Raw genomic sequence first — 18427 nt, forward strand, 5'->3', positions numbered from 1 at the left:
TGTCTTTCTTCCCTAGACTTGTTTCTGTTGTTATTTATAAACTATGTACTGCTACTACCAGAACAGAGCTAGTGATGTAGTTGTGATTGTAGATGTACTATTTCACAACTTTTGTCTTTCTTCCCTAGACTTGTTTCTGTTGTTATTTATAAACTATGTACTGCTACTACCAGAACACAACTAGTGATGTAGTTGTGATTGTAGATGTACTATGTCATAACTTTTGTCTTACTTCCCTAGACTTGTTTCTGTTGTTATTTATAAACTATGTACTGCTACTACCAGAACACAACTAGTGATGTAGTTGTGATTGAAGATGTACTATTTCACAACTTTTGTCTTTCTTCCCTAGACTTGTTTCTGTTATTTTTTATAAACTATGTACTGCTACTACCAGAACACAACTAGTGATGTAGTTGTGATTGTAGATGTACTATTTCACAGCTTTTGTCTTACTTCCCTAGACTTGTTTCTGTTATTATTTATAAACTATGTACTGCTACTACCAGAACACAGCGAGTGATGTAGTTGTGATTGTAGATGTACTATTTCATAACTTTTGTCTTTCTTCCCTAGACTTGTTTCTGTTGTTATTTATAAACTATGTACTGCTACTACCAGAACACAACTAGTGATTTCTACCTACTTATTTTGTTCAGTTTTTCTTGTATTTCATATTTCAATATAAGAAATTACCACTTCACAATTCCTTAAATCCACATATTTTCTGTTTGGTGGTTTTATAAGGTTATAAAATTAGTAAGAGTAACGTATTCTGACTGTCATTTAAAGCATATTTAGACAATTTCACATCATTTCTTTGGTTTTTATTGACAAATATTTAAGCAGTATTCCACATCTTAAACAGTTGATAAGTGGAAACAAGGTTGAACAAGATGATCGCATTAATTCTGAGCTTCTTAAGAAAAAACTGTAAAGTTTAAAGAATAATACGTTTCCTGGGTCAGATAATATTTCAACAGTTGTTTTGAAGGATGGATATATGAGCCATTTGCTACTATTTTTTTTGCAAGTCCTTGGACAGTGGTCAGATGTCAGAGGACTAGATCTTAGTTAATATACGTCCTCTTTTCAAGGTACATGACTGTCCCAGTAATTACAGATGAATCAGTCTTACATCAGTTGTAGACAAAAGTTTCAGAAAGTTTGCTTATAGATGTCTTGCAAATTTATTTTAAGAAATATTAGAATTATATTGGATAGACCTTAAGGGAAAATCTTTTGACATTCTTTCAAAAGGTTACTGCTTATGTAGATGAGAGAAAGTGTATAAAATTGGCGTATTTGGATTTTCTAAAAGCAATTGACCGAGTGTCATATAAAAGACATGTAAAAACATTACCTCTATAAATGTAGGAGATATGTTTGGAAACTGTATAGAAGAGTGGCTGGATCAAAGAACGAGGGTTGTTATAAATGGAGTCAGTGGCTGGACCGAAGAAAGAGGGTTGTTATAAATGGAGTCAGTGGCCTGACCGAAGAAAGAGGGTTGTTATAAATGGAGTCAGTGGCTGGACCGAAGAAAGAGGGTTGTTATAAATGGAGTCAGTCGCTGGACCGAAGAAAGAGGGTTGTTATAAATGGAGTCAGTGGCTGGACCGAAGAAAGAGGGTTGTTATAAATGGAGTCAGTGGCTGGACCGAAGAAAGAGGGTTGTTATAAATGGAGTTAGTGGCTGGACCGAAGAAAGAGGGTTGTTATAAATGGAGTTAGTGGCTGGACCGAAGAAAGAGGGTTGTTATAAATGGAGTCAGTCGCTGGACCGAAGAAAGAGGGTTGTTATAAATGGAGTCAGTAGCTGAACCGAAGAAAGAGGGTTGTTATTAATGGAGTCAGTGGCTGAACCGAAGAAAGAGGGTTGTTATAAATGGAGTTAGTGGCTGGACCAAGAAAGAGGGTTGTTATAAATGGAGTTAGTGGCTGGACCGAAGAAAGAGGGTTGTTATAAATGGAGTTAGTGGCTGGACCGAAGAAAGAGGGTTGTTATAAATGGAGTTAGTGGCTGGACCGAAGAAAGAGGGTTGTTATAAATGGAGTTAGTGGCTGGACCGAAGAAAGAGGGTTGTTATAAATGGAGTTAGTGGCTGGACCGAAGAAAGAGGGTTGTTATAAATGGAGTTAGTGGCTGGACCGAAGAAAGAGGGTTGTTATAAATGGAGTCAGTCGCTGGACCGAAGAAAGAGGGTTGTTATAAATGGAGTCAGTGGCTGGACCGAAGAAAGAGGGTTGTTATTAATGGAGTCAGTGGCTGGACCGAAGAAAGAGGGTTGTTATAAATGGAGTTAGTGGCTGGACCGAAGAAAGAGGGTTGTTATAAATGGAGTTAGTGGCTGGACCGAAGAAAGAGGGTTGTTATAAATGGAGTCAGTCGCTGGACCGAAGAAAGAGGGTTGTTATAAATGGAGTCAGTGGCTGGACCGAAGAAAGAGGGTTGTTATAAATGGAGTCAGTGGCTGGACCGAAGAAAGAGGGTTGTTATAAATAGAGTTAGTGGCTGGACTGAAGAAAGAGGGTTGTTATAAATGTAGCTCACTCAAACTGGGTTAATGCCACAAGTGGTGTAACTCAGGACTCAGTCTTAAGACCTTTGATCTTTTTGATTTTCACCAATAAAATAAATGAAAAAAATGGTCCACAAATTACTTAAAGTTGCAAATGAGATGAAGGTTTTGAGTGTTAGTGGCTGGGAAGAGGGTGCCTATGATATGCAAAATGATTTATTCTAATCATTTAGTGAGTTGGGCAAATGGGTTTTAATTAAAAAAAATAATAATAATATAGCATGAATTATAAGTATATATTGAATCAGAATAAACTAAACAGTGTTATGAAACAAAGGGATTTTTAAGCCATGCAAGCAGTGTGCTTTTGGTAATGGTAGGGAAAATCGATTTTAGATTATACCTACAGAAATACTAAGTACAAATCTAAAGAGGTTATGATTTATTTGCATTCATTACTGGTTAGGTTACATTTAGAGTACTGTGTTCAGTTTTGGGCTCCTTACCTTAGGAAAGACATTGAATTGTTGGAAAGACTTCAGAGTAGTGTTACTAGAATGGTTCTTGAGATGGAAGGGTTGTCATACAAGGAGTGGTAGAGATTATTTGAAAACAAAAGAGGAGTTAGAGGGGATCTACTTAAGGTGTTTAAGATTGTAGAGGGAATTGACAGAGTTGGTGCATTCTCTTTCTTTATACTCAGCAGTGAGAGAAGCAAGACTGGGACACAAAAATTTTAATAAGACACAAGTCATCTTGGTCAAGAACAGTTTGTTGTTTTTCTAACAGGGTGGTTGGTCTTTAGAATATATGTTGTAGAGGCAGTAAATTTAAATGAATTTAAGAAAAACTGGATAAGTATATAAATTATCTGGGGTAGCTTTAAGAGTTTTATTTGTCTATTAACAGTTTTAGCTTAGTTTAAAGAACTGAACATTGAGGCAGACCAACAATTCTTATGTTGTACCAGAACATTATTTATTTTTTCCTGCTTTGATTTAGAAACATAAATGATTATGATTTACAAGAACTTTTAAAACTATAAAGAAAATGAAGAAGAGGTCTTTAAAATACGACACAAATTTAGTTAAATGTATGCCTTACTTGCTAAAGACTGAACAGCTCCACGTTTCTCTATCTTTTTCCCAAAATCCAAATTAGCTGGTGTTACATCCTGTCCTGCTTTGTCTGGTGAAAGTTCCAAGATGCCTGGCCGAGTTTTACCCCATTCATTCTCTTCTTCTTCATCACTGAATCCCACTACACCCTCTGAGGATAACTGTCTGTGTGGCTTGGTTCTTCGACGTGGCCGAGGAAACTGATAAGCTAACGTTCTAGGATCTTCAACTGCCAATAATACTTAAGAATATATCATTAGTGTTTGATCAAAGTAAAAAAAAAACATGATGATGCTTCATCTTTCACTTGGATGTTTGTAAACAGATAACAAAGGGTTACTACCAGTCTTAAAACTTGGTTTAAATTTGAAGCCACCCAATCTTGACAGCAAGAAGAATAACATCAGCTGTCTTATGTTTTAAGCCTAACATAAGATTCATATTACAAATTACACTCACTACTGGTTGTTATTAATATTACAAAACATTGAACAAAGCTATTGAATCTGCTACAGTTGCTCCAAAATGGTTTTAGTGTAAGTAAAAGATTGAATGGATTTTTAACAGCAATAAATTCTTTAAGATACCTGTGAATGGCTTTAACACATGAATATTGTAAAAAACAAAAACATACACATCACATAGTTTGAGTTTAAAATCTCAGCCAGTATATAACACAAAACTTCCACTCCAAACAGCCTACCTTCTTCTGGTGAGCTGACCTGTCGATAAAGTGCAGCTTTGGACCGTAAAATCTCAGTATCAATTCCTGGTTGGTCAATCTAAAAAAAAAAAAAATTCTTATAAAGTTTATTGTCTCAACTAGATGTGACAGAATCTGAAACCAGTGGTCCTTCTTCATATTCATCAACAATGAAGCAGAAACACATCTGATTTTTTTATGTTTTTTAAATATGTACTGCTTATCCAAACTGTAGAATACATAGAATATTTCATTTACATTAAACATCTCTATCAGCATTTATACAAAGAGAAGTTATAGGAATACTCACATCTCTTAAATTAAATGTTATCTCTAAGTTTGTGGAAAAAGTTTCATGGAACTCTGGGTACATCTGTAAAATATCTAGTAGGTCATCCCGTAAGATCTTATGAAGGTCACAGTATGTCAGGGCACAAACATTGCAACTGGACTTTCCCACGGTAGAGTAAGCACATGGATTCTCTCCAAAAATATCGTCCTTGCCTGGAAAACATGGAATAATCTATAATAACTAACTAGTTTCATCTGGATTCCTTAACACTAACAGCCACTTGATGAAGGACCCAACTTGATTACTAAAGGAACATAAACATCTTTGTTTGTTGAAGAAGTTAAGCTCCACTAAAGGGCTAAGGACTGGTCCTAATGTTGAGGTAATAAATGTGATGGAAGGCAGCAAATCAACATTATCTACTGCCAACTCCCCTCACTAGCAAATAGTGGAGTTCATTGGCACCTTACAACGTCCCATGGGTGAAAAAGCAAACATACTCAGTTTCAACCCACGACCCGCAGATTGCGAGTCAAACATTATTCACCGTGACGACTAGAAACCCGTTTAAAGTAAAAATGTATTCTATAAACGGCTGGTATGGTTATTAAAACTTTAATTAAATTAAAGTACAGAACAACGTTTCGACCTTCATAGGTCATCTTCGGTTTAACAAAGAGAGTTTGCAACTGACCGTTGCCGGACACGTCTTACGGATGAGACTGTAAACAGGTACGAGACTGCAGGGAACGTTAAATATTTATTACCCACAGCGTCAGTCTTTAGAATACATTAGAACATACTCTAATCACCAGTCCAGGTCAGGAATTTCAAACAATGATAGACGTCACGAATAAAGTTCACACACACAATATAAATAATAAGTAGAGTCCCACGAATAAGATGATGAAATGCAACACCACGGGATGTCTGTGATCTGTCCACTATGAGTATATAGATCTGGTTTTGAGAGTTATAAGACCAGAGAATTAACACCGAGCCATCAAAACGATTACTAGTTCGATCCATTATACAATAAAAACAATTCCAATATAAGCAATAAGAAATCAACGTTTCAGATAATAATATATATCTGATTTTTAGTGAATCACACAATGATTTAGACCTGATGAGTTAATATAAACGAGCACAGATATTAAGAATTTAAAACTGTAATTGAAAAAACGTCTTTTCGTGTATGAAGACTAAAGACTAAAGTTCTTTTGTTCCAAGGGGAAAAGTTTATTTTTACAATTTAATTATACGTATATCTGAAACAAATAATACAATTACTTTAGGTAGAATACTACGGTCACTTTTATTCCGGCCTTTAACTTTTCCCCTTGATATCATATTCATTTGAATTCATGACGTCACCTAAGTCACGTCACGATGAAGTAAGAATAGCTCGCACATTACTCAGTTGAGACTGTTAGAGTGGTCAGCACTAAATGGTGACGACTGAAGTAGAGTGACGCAACAGGAATTCTCACAACAAAAATGCTTCTTTGTTTTAGTGCAAAGCCACACAATAAGCTAACTGCGCTCTGTGTGTATGGGGTAACTGAACCTTGGATTTTAGCATTGCAAATCTGTAAACGTATCGCTGATTCACTCGGTGATCACCAGAGAAGTAGGTAGATCTTCGATGCACCATTATGTCCCCTTAAGGATATCGTGGGAATGTTAGTGTCCAGTCTCACATCCATGTCAATCCCCACGTTACTACTGTCTGTAGATATGTGCCTGCCTTTACCCCTTTAATTTTCAACCAAACGTAGCATGCACACTTATGGCCCACCGTATTAGGGACAGCTATCAGAGATTCTGCGTCCCCCCCCCCCGGAACTACTTTGTGTACTCCATTTTGTTCTACTGGTATCAACCAAACCCCCGAAACTGTCATACACAGTTTGGTATTCATAATACGTTATTACTCACAACTGTTCATTAACTTTCAAAACTCCACGTAATTTTTTCACAATTTCTAATAACAGCATTTACTTTATTGGACTATTCTGTAGATAAAAAGTGAGAATAATAATAATATACATGTTCTTATGTCTGAAAACAAGCTCACTCAATCATTTCATTTCATCACTTCTCCCGTGCTCAAAATTCAAACACATTCCAAAATTAAGTAAAATTATTCAGTGCCCTCTGTCTTGCTAGCACTTATATTCTGCAAATGAAAATAAAAGCAAAGAACATAAATAATTTAGTAGGTAGTTTTTAATTATAATACTAAAATTTATAAGTAAATTTTGAGGGCATCTGGCGGTAAAATACAAATAATAATAATCGGATATACATAACGAGGCCAATGAATATTGTAGTTGTAATTGGCCAAGTGATGAGTCACGTGATCTAGGGTTAGAATAACTTGAATTATATATAAGTCCAGAAAGAATAACATCATTTTTATATGAACATCTTTGTTACATACTTTACTAATTACACAAATTAACTGGATGCCTCGAAACCATTTATTTTGATCGAAAACTGTATTTAATTAAAACTGCACGGATCAGGAACGTGCTTGTTTGAGGTCTGTTCCTTCACGTAAAGCTACTCCGTATTTCTTGTAATGACAGACTAGAGGGAAGACAGCCATTCATTGCCACCCATTAACAACTCTTGGGTTAGTAATTTTCTTCTGCCAGATGGTTAGGGCGCTCAACTCGTAATCAAGGGTTCGAATCCCCGTCGCATCAAACGTGCTCGCTCTTTCAGCCGTAGAATCATTATAATATAGCACAGCAGTACGTCTGCAGACTTATTTATAATTTAGAAATCAAATATCTATACCCGTAGTGGGCAGAGCACAGATAGCCTGCTGAGTAGTTTTGTGCTTAACTGCAAAGAAACTTTCTGGTCCAAATTGGAACTCGTTTAATGGGTAACTTTGGTGTCCGAGGACGAAAAAACAAAATACGAAACGTGAAGTTGTTCCTTTATTATCATATTATATCTTTATTATCATCTATAAACTTTGATAACAACGAAAATGTTATTTCTGCTTGTTACAGCGTTACAAAAGCAATTATATAACAAGATGTCATCATGAAAAACTGAGCCTTGCCACCAGGGTTGGAGTTTCACATTTTGATATGGGGGAAAACAGCTTTATAAACGGGTCCAGAGCCCACAAGTAAAATCACCTCTAAAAGACGAGTGCAAAACCGGGAAAACAGTAAAAAGAAAGTGTATAGGTCAACCAATTATCAAGTGGTACGAAATACATGAATTGACTTCCTACCATCTCTAAACGGTGACCCTGAAACCTTGATTGTCTGTGTCTAAACCGAAACACTTGTTGTATTATGTGCCACCCGCTAGTACAGCGGAATGTCTCCGGATTTACAACGCTAAAATCAGGGGTTCGATTGCCCTCGGTGGGCTGAGCAGATAACCCTTTGTGGCTTTGCTATACGAAAAACACACACTATATTGTTGTATTATGCAACTTTAACTACTAACTGACGATAAATCAAGTTTGTTTTACAAACCAAAAAAACTGACAAAAATATTTACAAAAAATAAGGGCATATAAGTCTACTGTTAGATACTGAGATATACTTTCTTGATGAGGCTACTGTTAGATACTGAGATATACTTTGTTGATAAGGCTACTGTTAGATACTGAGATATACTTTCTTGATGAGGCTACTGTTAGATACTGAGATATACTTTGTTGATAAGGCTACTGTTAGATACTGAGATATACTTTGTTGACAAGGCTACTGTTAGATACTGAGATGTACTTTGTTCATAAGGCTACTGTTAGATACTGAGATATACTTTGTTGATGAGGCTACTGTTAGATACTGAGATATACTTTGTTGATAAGGCTACTGTTAGATACAGAGATATATTTTGTTGACAAGGCAACTGTTAGATACTGAGTTATACTTTGTTGACAAGGCTACTGTTAGATACTGAGATATACTTTGTTGACAAGGCTACTGTTATATACTGAGATATACTTTGTTGACAAGGCTACTGTTGGATACTGAGATATACTTTGTTGACAAGGATACTGTTAGATATTGAGATATACTTTGTTGACAAGGCGACTGTTAGATACTGAGATATACTTTGTTGACAAGGCTACAGTTGGATACTGAGATATACTTTGTTTTCAAGTCTACTGTTAGATACTGAGTTATACCTTGCTGATAAGGCTACTGTGAGATACTGAGATATACTTTGTTGACAAGGCTACAGTTGGATACTGAGATATACTTTGTTGACAAGGCTACTGTTAGATACTGAGATATACTTTGTTTTCAAGGCTACAGTTAGATAGTGAGATATACTTTGTTGACAAGGCTACTGTTAGATACTGAGATATACTTTGTTGATAAGGCTACTGTTAGATACAGAGATATATTTTGTTGACAAGGCAACTGTTAGATACTGAGTTATACTTTGTTGACAAGGCTACTGTTAGATACTGAGATATACTTTGTTGATAAGGCTACTGTTAGATACTGAGATATACTTTGTTGACAAGGCTACTGTTATATACTGAGATATACTTTGTTGACAAGGCTACTGTTGGATACTGAGATATACTTTGTTGACAAGGATACTATTAGATATTGAGATATACTTCGTTGACAAGGCGACTGTTAGATACTGAGATATACTTTGTTGACAAGGCTACAGTTGGATACTGAGATATACTTTGTTTTCAAGTCTACTGTTAGATACTGAGTTATTCCTTGCTGATAAGGCTACTGTTAGATACTGAGATATACTTTGTTGACAAGGCTACTGTTAGATACTGAGATATACTTTGTTGACAAGGCTACAGTTGGATACTGAGATATACTTTGTTGACAAGGCTACTGTTAGATACTGAGATATACTTTGTTTTCAAGGCTACAGTTAGATAGTGAGATATACTTTGTTGACAAGGCGACTGTTAGATACTGAGATATACTTTGTTGACAAGGCTACAGTTGGATACTGAGATATACTTTGTTGACAAGGCTACTGTTGGATACTGAGATATACTTTGTTGACAAGGCTACTGTTAGATACTGAGATATACTTTGTTGACAAGGCTACTGTTAGATACTGAGATATACTTTGTTGAAAAGGCTACTGTTAGATATTGAGATATACTATGTTGACAAGGCTACTGTTGGATACTGAGATATAATTTGTTGACAAGGCTACTGTTAGATACTGAGATATACTTTGTTGAAAAGGCTACTGTTAGATACTGAGATATACTTTGTTGATAAGGCTACTGTTAGAAACTGAGATATACTTTGTTGACAAGGCTACTGTTAGATATTGAGATATACTTTGTTGAAAAGGCTACTGTTAGATATTGAGATATACTTTGTTGACAAGGCTACTGTTAGATACTGAGATATACTTTGTTGACAAGGCTACTGTTAGATATTGAGATATACTTTGTTGACAAGGCTACTGTTAGATACTGAGATATACTTTGTTGACAAGGCTACTGTTGGATACTGAGATATACTTTGTTGACAAGGCTACTGTTAGATACTGAGATATACTTTGTTGACAAGGCTACTGTTGGATACTGAGATATACTTTCTTGACAAGGCTACTGTTAGATACTGAGATATACTTTGTTGTCAAGGCTACTGTTAGATACTGAGATATACTTTGTTGATAAGGCTACTGTTAGATACTGACATATACTTTGTTGTCAAGGCTACTGTTAGATACTGAGATATACTTTGTTGATAAGGCTACTGTTAGATACTGACATATACTTTGTTGTCAAGGCTACTGTTAGATACTGAGATATACTTTGTTCATAAGGCTACTGTTAGATACTGAGATATACTTTGTTGATAAGGCTACTGTTAGATACTGACATATACTTTGTTGTCAAGGCTACTGTTAGATACTGAGATATACTTTGTTCATAAGGCGACTGTTAGATACTGAGATATACTTTGTTGACAAGGCTACTCTTAGATATTGAGATATACTTTGTTGACAAGGCTACTGTTGGATACTGGGAGAAACTTTGTTCATAAGGCTACTGTTAGATACTGAGATATACTTTGTGGACAAGGCTACTGTTAAATACTGAGATATACTTTGTTGACAAGGCTACTGTTAGATACTGAGATATACTTTGTTGACAAGGCTACTCTTAGATAGTGACATATACTTTGTTGTCAAGGCTACTGTTAGATACTGAGATGTACTTTGTTCATAAGGCTACTGTTAGATACTGAGATATACTTTGTGGACAAGGCTACTGTTAAATACTGAGATATACTTTGTTGACAAGGCTACTGTTAGATACTGAGATATACTTTGTTGACAAGGCTACTGTTAGATACTGAGATGTACTTTGTTCATAAGGCTACTGTTAGATACTGAGATATACTTTGTGGACAAGGCTACTGTTAAATACTGAGATATACTTTGTTGACAAGGCTACTGTTAGATACTGAGATATACTTTGTTGACAAGGCTACTGTTAGATACTGAGATATACTTTGTTGTCAAGGCTACTGTTAGATACTGATATACTTTGTTGATGAGGCTACTGTTAGATATTAATATACTTTGTTGATGAGGCTACTGTTAGATACTGAGATATACTTTGTTGATAAGGCTACTGTTAGATACAGAGATATATTTTGTTGACAAGGCAACTGTTAGATACTGAGTTATACTTTGTTGACAAGGCTACTGTTAGATACTGAGATATACTTTGTTGATAAGGCTACTGTTAGATACTGAGATATACTTTGTTGACAAGGCTACTGTTATATACTGAGATATACTTTGTTGACAAGGCTACTGTTGGATACTGAGATATACTTTGTTGACAAGGATACTATTAGATATTGAGATATACTTTGTTGACAAGGCGACTGTTAGATACTGAGATATACTTTGTTGACAAGGCTACAGTTGGATACTGAGATATACTTTGTTTTCAAGTCTACTGTTAGATACTGAGTTATTCCTTGCTGATAAGGCTACTGTTAGATACTGAGATATACTTTGTTGACAAGGCTACAGTTGGATACTGAGATATACTTTGTTGACAAGGCTACAGTTGGATACTGAGATATACTTTGTTGACAAGGCTACTGTTAGATACTGAGATATACTTTGTTTTCAAGGCTACAGTTAGATAGTGAGATATACTTTGTTGACAAGGCGACTGTTAGATACTGAGATATACTTTGTTGACAAGGCTACAGTTGGATACTGAGATATACTTTGTTGACAAGGCTACTGTTGGATACTGAGATATACTTTGTTGACAAGGCTACTGTTAGATACTGAGATATACTTTGTTGACAAGGCTACTGTTAGATACTGAGATATACTTTGTTGAAAAGGCTACTGTTAGATACTGAGATATACTTTGTTGACAAGGCTACTGTTAGATATTGAGATATACTATGTTGATAAGGCTACTGTTGGATACTGAGATATAATTTGTTGACAAGGCTACTGTTAGATACTGAGATATACTTTGTTGAAAAGGCTACTGTTAGATACTGAGATATACTTTGTTGATAAGGCTACTGTTAGATACTGAGATATACTTTGTTGACAAGGCTACTGTTAGATATTGAGATATACTTTGTTGACAAGGCGACTGTTAGATACTGAGATATACTTTGTTGACAAGGCTACAGTTGGATACTGAGATATACTTTGTTTTCAAGTCTACTGTTAGATACTGAGTTATTCCTTGCTGATAAGGCTACTGTTAGATACTGAGATATACTTTGTTGACAAGGCTACAGTTGGATACTGAGATATACTTTGTTGACAAGGCTACAGTTGGATACTGAGATATACTTTGTTGACAAGGCTACTGTTAGATACTGAGATATACTTTGTTTTCAAGGCTACAGTTAGATAGTGAGATATACTTTGTTGACAAGGCGACTGTTAGATACTGAGATATACTTTGTTGACAAGGCTACAGTTGGATACTGAGATATACTTTGTTGACAAGGCTACTGTTGGATACTGAGATATACTTTGTTGACAAGGCTACTGTTAGATACTGAGATATACTTTGTTGACAAGGCTACTGTTAGATACTGAGATATACTTTGTTGAAAAGGCTACTGTTAGATACTGAGATATACTTTGTTGACAAGGCTACTGTTAGATATTGAGATATACTATGTTGATAAGGCTACTGTTGGATACTGAGATATAATTTGTTGACAAGGCTACTGTTAGATACTGAGATATACTTTGTTGAAAAGGCTACTGTTAGATACTGAGATATACTTTGTTGATAAGGCTACTGTTAGATACTGAGATATACTTTGTTGACAAGGCTACTGTTAGATATTGAGATATACTTTGTTCACAAGGCTACTGTTAGATACTGATATATACTTTGTTGATAAGGCTACTGTTAGATACTGAGATATACTTTGTTGACAAGGCTACTGTTAGATACTGAGATATACTTTCTTGACAAGGCTACTGTTAGATACTGAGATATACTTTGTTGTCAAGGCTACTGTTAGATACTGAGATATACTTTGTTGATAAGGCTACTGTTAGATACTGACATATACTTTGTTGTCAAGGCTACTGTTAGATACTGAAATATACTTTGTTGATAAGGCTACTGTTAGATACTGACATATACTTTGTTGTCAAGGCTACTGTTAGATACTGAGATATACTTTGTTCATAAGGCTACTGTTAGATACTGAGATATACTTTGTTGATAAGGCTACTGTTAGATACTGACATATACTTTGTTGTCAAGGCTACTGTTAGATACTGAGATGTACTTTGTTCATAAGGCGACTGTTAGATACTGAGATATACTTTGTTGACAAGGCTACTCTTAGATATTGAGATATACTTTGTTGACAAGGCTACTGTTGGATACTGGGAGAAACTTTGTTGACAAGGCTACTGTTAGATACTGAAATATACTTTGTTGTCAAGGCTACTGTTAGATACTGAGATATACTTTGTTCATAAGGCTACTGTTAGATAGTGACATATACTTTGTTGTCAAGGCTACTGTTAGATACTGAGATATACTTTGTTCATAAGGCTACTGTTAGATACTGAGATATACTTTGTGGACAAGGCTACTGTTAAATACTGAGATATACTTTGTTGACAAGGCTACTGTTAGATACTGAGATATACTTTGTTGACAAGGCTACTGTTAGATACTGAGATATACTTTGTTGACAAGGCTACTGTTAGATACTGAGATATACTTTTTTGAGAGGGCTACTGTTAGATACTGAGATATACTTTGTGGACAAGGCTACTGTTAGATACTCAGATATACTTTGTTGATAAGGCTACTGTTAGATACTGAAATATACTTTGTTGAGAAGGCTACTGTTAGATACTGAAATATACTTTGTTGACAAGGCTACTGTTAGATACTGAAATATACTTTGTTGACAAGGCTACTGTTAGACACTGAAATATACTTTGTTCATAAGGCTACTATTAGATACTGAGATATAGTTTGTTGACAAGGCTACTGTTAGATACTGAGATATACTTTGTTCATATGGCTACTGTTAGATAGTGAGATATACTTTGTTGATAAGGCTACTGTTAGATACTGATATATACTTTGTTGTCAAGGCTACTGTTAGATACCGAGATATACTTTGTTGATAAGGATACTGTTAGATACTGATATATACTTTGTTGAGAAAACAAGAGCTGATACCCAAAGTAATAACTAGTAATAAATACATGCTTGGTCTACGATTGTTTCAGTAACAAATACAAGCTTGGTCTACGATTGTTTCAGTAACAAATACAAGCTTGGTCTGTGATTGTTTCAGTAATAAATACAAGCTTGGTCTACGATTGTTTCAGTAATAAATACAATCTTGGTCTGTGATTGTTTCAGTAATAAATACAATCCTGGTCTGTGATTGTTTCAGTAATAAATACAAGCTTGGTCTGTGATTGTTTCAGTAATAAATACAAGCTTGGTCTGTGATTGTTTCAGTAATAAATACAATCTTGGTCTGTGATTGTTTCAGTAATAAATACAATCTTGGTCTACGGTTTGTTTGTTTTTTTCATAGCCAACTGTGAAGAAGATGGACAACCAACAACAGTCACTATCAACTCTTTAGTTACACTCGTTTATTGGAATAGATGGGTTTAGCTGTAGTTCTTATAATGAAACCACAGCCACTAAATGTAGACCATTTTCAGGCAACGGTTCTCACAAACCACGATTTGTCGAAGTTACAGTACAAGTACCTTGTTGTTGTTTTTTTAACCGAGAATGTGAAACTTTCTATTTTGGTTATAACTACACAAGATGTGATTTATTCGCACAATGAACGTGTTTTTTATCTATTGAACATTAACAAGTAAATCCGTCTTACCCAGAATAGCCATCACGACATTATCTCTCAGTATTTCTATTGTTCCTCTGGATATAAAGTACAAGGCCGTTAAAACATCTCCACGGTGTACTAGGTTGTCTCCAGAGGGCGCATGCGTTGTCATGAACTTCATAGAGAGCGCTCGAAGACAGCCTGGTGAGGCATCTTTAAATGATGGACAATTTTGTAAAAGGTTTCTGTTCAGATGGAGACAGATGTCTGCTTGAAGACACTCAGGGAAACCCTTTAACACCTGAAACAAACATGCTTTCGTTTACAAATATTATCTATATATAAAAGGTTTCTGTTCAGATGGAGACAGATGTCTGCTTGAAGACACTCAGGGAAACCCTTTAACACCTGAAAAAACAAACATGCTTTCGTTTACAAATATTATCTATTTCTACATAATTCACAATGATAGTCAACCACATGTTATCAAACTCCAGACGTGTGTTACTGGATTACATGGGTGAGTTAGTGGAAAGAAACGTTTATAAACGGAGAAGTAAACAATTCTGGTTCGACAAGAAATAGAACAGACAGGGTTCAAAGTTTTAACTTTAACAGAATGGGTGTAAGACAAAACTTAAATGAACACTTTTCCAACAGTGAACCACCACGATCAACTGAACCACGACCTTTAACAAACCATCAACATATGTTTTTACATTGGTGTAAGTTCTCGTGTGTTTCTACTTACGAAATGAAATAGTCTTTACGTTGACGCAGTTGGTGTAAGTTCACGTGTGTTTCTACTTATCCAATGAAATACTTACTGTGTTTACGTCAATGCCATTAGTGTACGTCCAGGCATGTTGGAAGTATTCCTCCAGTCTCTGTCTCAGTGGGTTGGGAATCTGGTGGAACTTTATAAACTCTTTGACTCGGAGCAGTTGAGTGTGGTACCGCGCGGTACCAGAGTACAGCCTCTGAATGATGGCGGAGACATTACCGAAGATACTGGCGTACATCAAAGCTGACAGAGTAAACAGAATAAATTATTAATTAATTATTAATTAAACTACATCGTTTGTACACGTTTAAACAATTCTAAACATTCATTAACATTTCACGAGAACACGTCTAATATGCACATGCTTTTCCTGGTTTTAATAAAATAGCTTGAACACATGAAGCTGGTATTTAAAAGTTAAGTATTCTAGAGAATACTTTGTAAGAAAGTAAAAACGGTATTCTAGAGAATACTTTGTAAGGAAGTAAAAGCGGTATTCTAGAGAATACTTTGTAAGAAAGTAAAAACGGGAAGTTAAATTAAAAAAACAACAGATAATGAAATATATTTAGACAGGAACTAGTTTTTGGACGATTTTGGGACAGCATGTTGTGGGCCTTAAAAATACCTTTACAAAGGCCGGCACGAATCTAGGTACAAAACATGAGTGAGACGTTAAGATATGTTTTACATTTATATCTCCCTGATGAGGCCTTCTTCTTATCAGGGAGAAAAACAAACAAACAAACAAGTAACACGAACATTTGGTGACAGGAATTCAATTTTTAAGACGATTTCAGATGAGAACATTCGTTCGTTCGTTTCTTATAGCAAAGCCACTTCAGGGTATCTGCTGAGGGAAATCGAACTCCTGATTTTAGCGTTATAAATCCGTAGACTTACCGCTGTACTAGCGGGGAGCCAGATGAGAACAGTTTGTATTATGACCATCGAAGTGGTCAAAATCTGGGAAGTTCGAAGATACAACCATCGAAGTGGTCTATATCTGGGAAGTTCGAAGATACATTACTTTCAGTTCCTACCCCGAGAGGTGTTTTATTAATCTACAGATTAAGTAAATTAACTACAGTGATTTATTGGTTTGGAAGCTTTAAGTATCAAATTTTAAAACTCTGGAGAGCTGGAGTAGGTGTGGTTTGTGATGGAGGAGTCCAAGGTTCCAACAACGCAGTTAGATGAGAAGAAACAGAAATGGTATGGACAAACGGGCCTTTTTAGAGCCTGGAGGAAATCTGTAAATAATAAGGCCTCAGCCGGGGTCTTGAAATAAAGTGCCCAGAATTTATTTGTAGGGGGTGACGGAAGTGCCCCGAGAAAAATCCACTTTAATTGAGTAAGATGTAGACAGCAACTCAGAATCCGACCGGAACGTCTTGCTCCTCCGTGTTCAAGTCCACGAGACGACCATGGCTTCCATTTTTCTACCAACTAATTCACCAGTACCACATTTGTGTTCAACGTTATAACACGTACACTACCAGCCTTTTGTTGTATGTTACCATGTTCGCCAATTTTAATTCCTATGATGTTGTATTAACCTTGTTTTTCTTTTCAGATACTCTCGTACACGGTCAGGGTAGTTCATTCGGCGCGCTGGCTGTGAAAGTGGGTTTTCTTGGGGTACGCCCGTTTCTTCCCACAACTAAATTATTTTCCTTTATCGTTAGATCTCAGGTTCTCAGCCCTGAAAAGGTGACTACTCTTGTAATAATCTAAAACTACGCTTAAGTCACGCAAAATCTGTACTGTATTAGTTTAAACTAATTGTTAAATTATTGTTTAGCCCAAACTTTCTCTCCAGTAAGTCATTTGTCATGTTCATTTTATTAATCCAGGCTTCCTCATAGCCTTGGACTCTTCCGCGTCATACGGATCTCTCAGCCGCTTTTCAGGTCCAGTCTAGCCAGAAGCAGGCTCGCCGCTTTTCAGGTCCTGTCTAGCCAGAAGCAGCCTCGCCAAGGACGCTCTCCTACCAGCTCTCCTTAACTCGCTTCTCCGATGCTCACAGGATTCTTTCCAACTTTGACATTAATTCCAATAAAGTTTTAGTGGATTTACCTTTCTTTCATGAATGATCAATATGCATCTACACGTTGAACCTAACCTTATTTCCGCGCGCGGGGCTGAAGAGAAACAAAAGTTTCTGAGCGCCCCTGGTTGTCTCGCAGGCCCCTTCGAAACTTATGAGATTAAAAACCTAAACGACTGTCAAGGAAAATTAGATTGGATTTATTGATTCGGTTTGAGAAAGGGGTGAACAAAGGTTTGATAAACTCTTTTCAACAGAATTGTTCTTCACCTTCAACCAAACTAAATGTTTAGTACGTGCGTAAATTTATAAGCATCATTTCGGTCAAACAACAGCAACAACCATGGCAAGTATTTAGTTTTTGAGAAAAGGATTTTCACTTTCCTAAACTGGGGTGTTCAGGATTATCTCCCTTCTCTCCCCTCTGACGAATCAAAAAATTAAACCCTTCAACAGTGTAGGTGCCTAAGTGGGTGCATGTTACAAGATTTGGTAAATCTCCGGTGGGCGTCGAGGCTGGGTGAAGTCCAGGGCAATCCAATAGACCCTTTAACGCAAACGCAAACTAACGTGGCAGGGGTTTAGTTTAGAGAGAGAGAAATCGTAAGAATTCTCTCTCCAACT

At 36.1% G+C, this 18427-nt stretch overlaps 1 protein-coding gene across 1 annotated transcript in view; it reads right to left on the minus strand.

Annotated features, from left to right (window-relative positions):
- LOC143235772 (voltage-gated inwardly rectifying potassium channel KCNH6-like) overlaps positions 1-18427 on the minus strand; it is a 107574-nt gene that overhangs the window by 14360 nt on the left and 74787 nt on the right. Inside the window, exons 4-8 of the mRNA XM_076473974.1 lie at positions 15797-15996; positions 15018-15270; positions 4654-4847; positions 4344-4422; positions 3627-3869 (exon numbers count right to left, since the gene is read on the minus strand). Coding sequence (XP_076330089.1) covers positions 3627-3869; positions 4344-4422; positions 4654-4847; positions 15018-15270; positions 15797-15996 — 969 coding nt within the window. The remainder of the gene's footprint in view (positions 1-3626; positions 3870-4343; positions 4423-4653; positions 4848-15017; positions 15271-15796; positions 15997-18427) is intronic.

This window comes from Tachypleus tridentatus, chromosome 12, assembly GCF_004210375.1.
Source record: "Tachypleus tridentatus isolate NWPU-2018 chromosome 12, ASM421037v1, whole genome shotgun sequence".
NCBI lineage: Eukaryota > Metazoa > Arthropoda > Merostomata > Xiphosura > Limulidae > Tachypleus > Tachypleus tridentatus.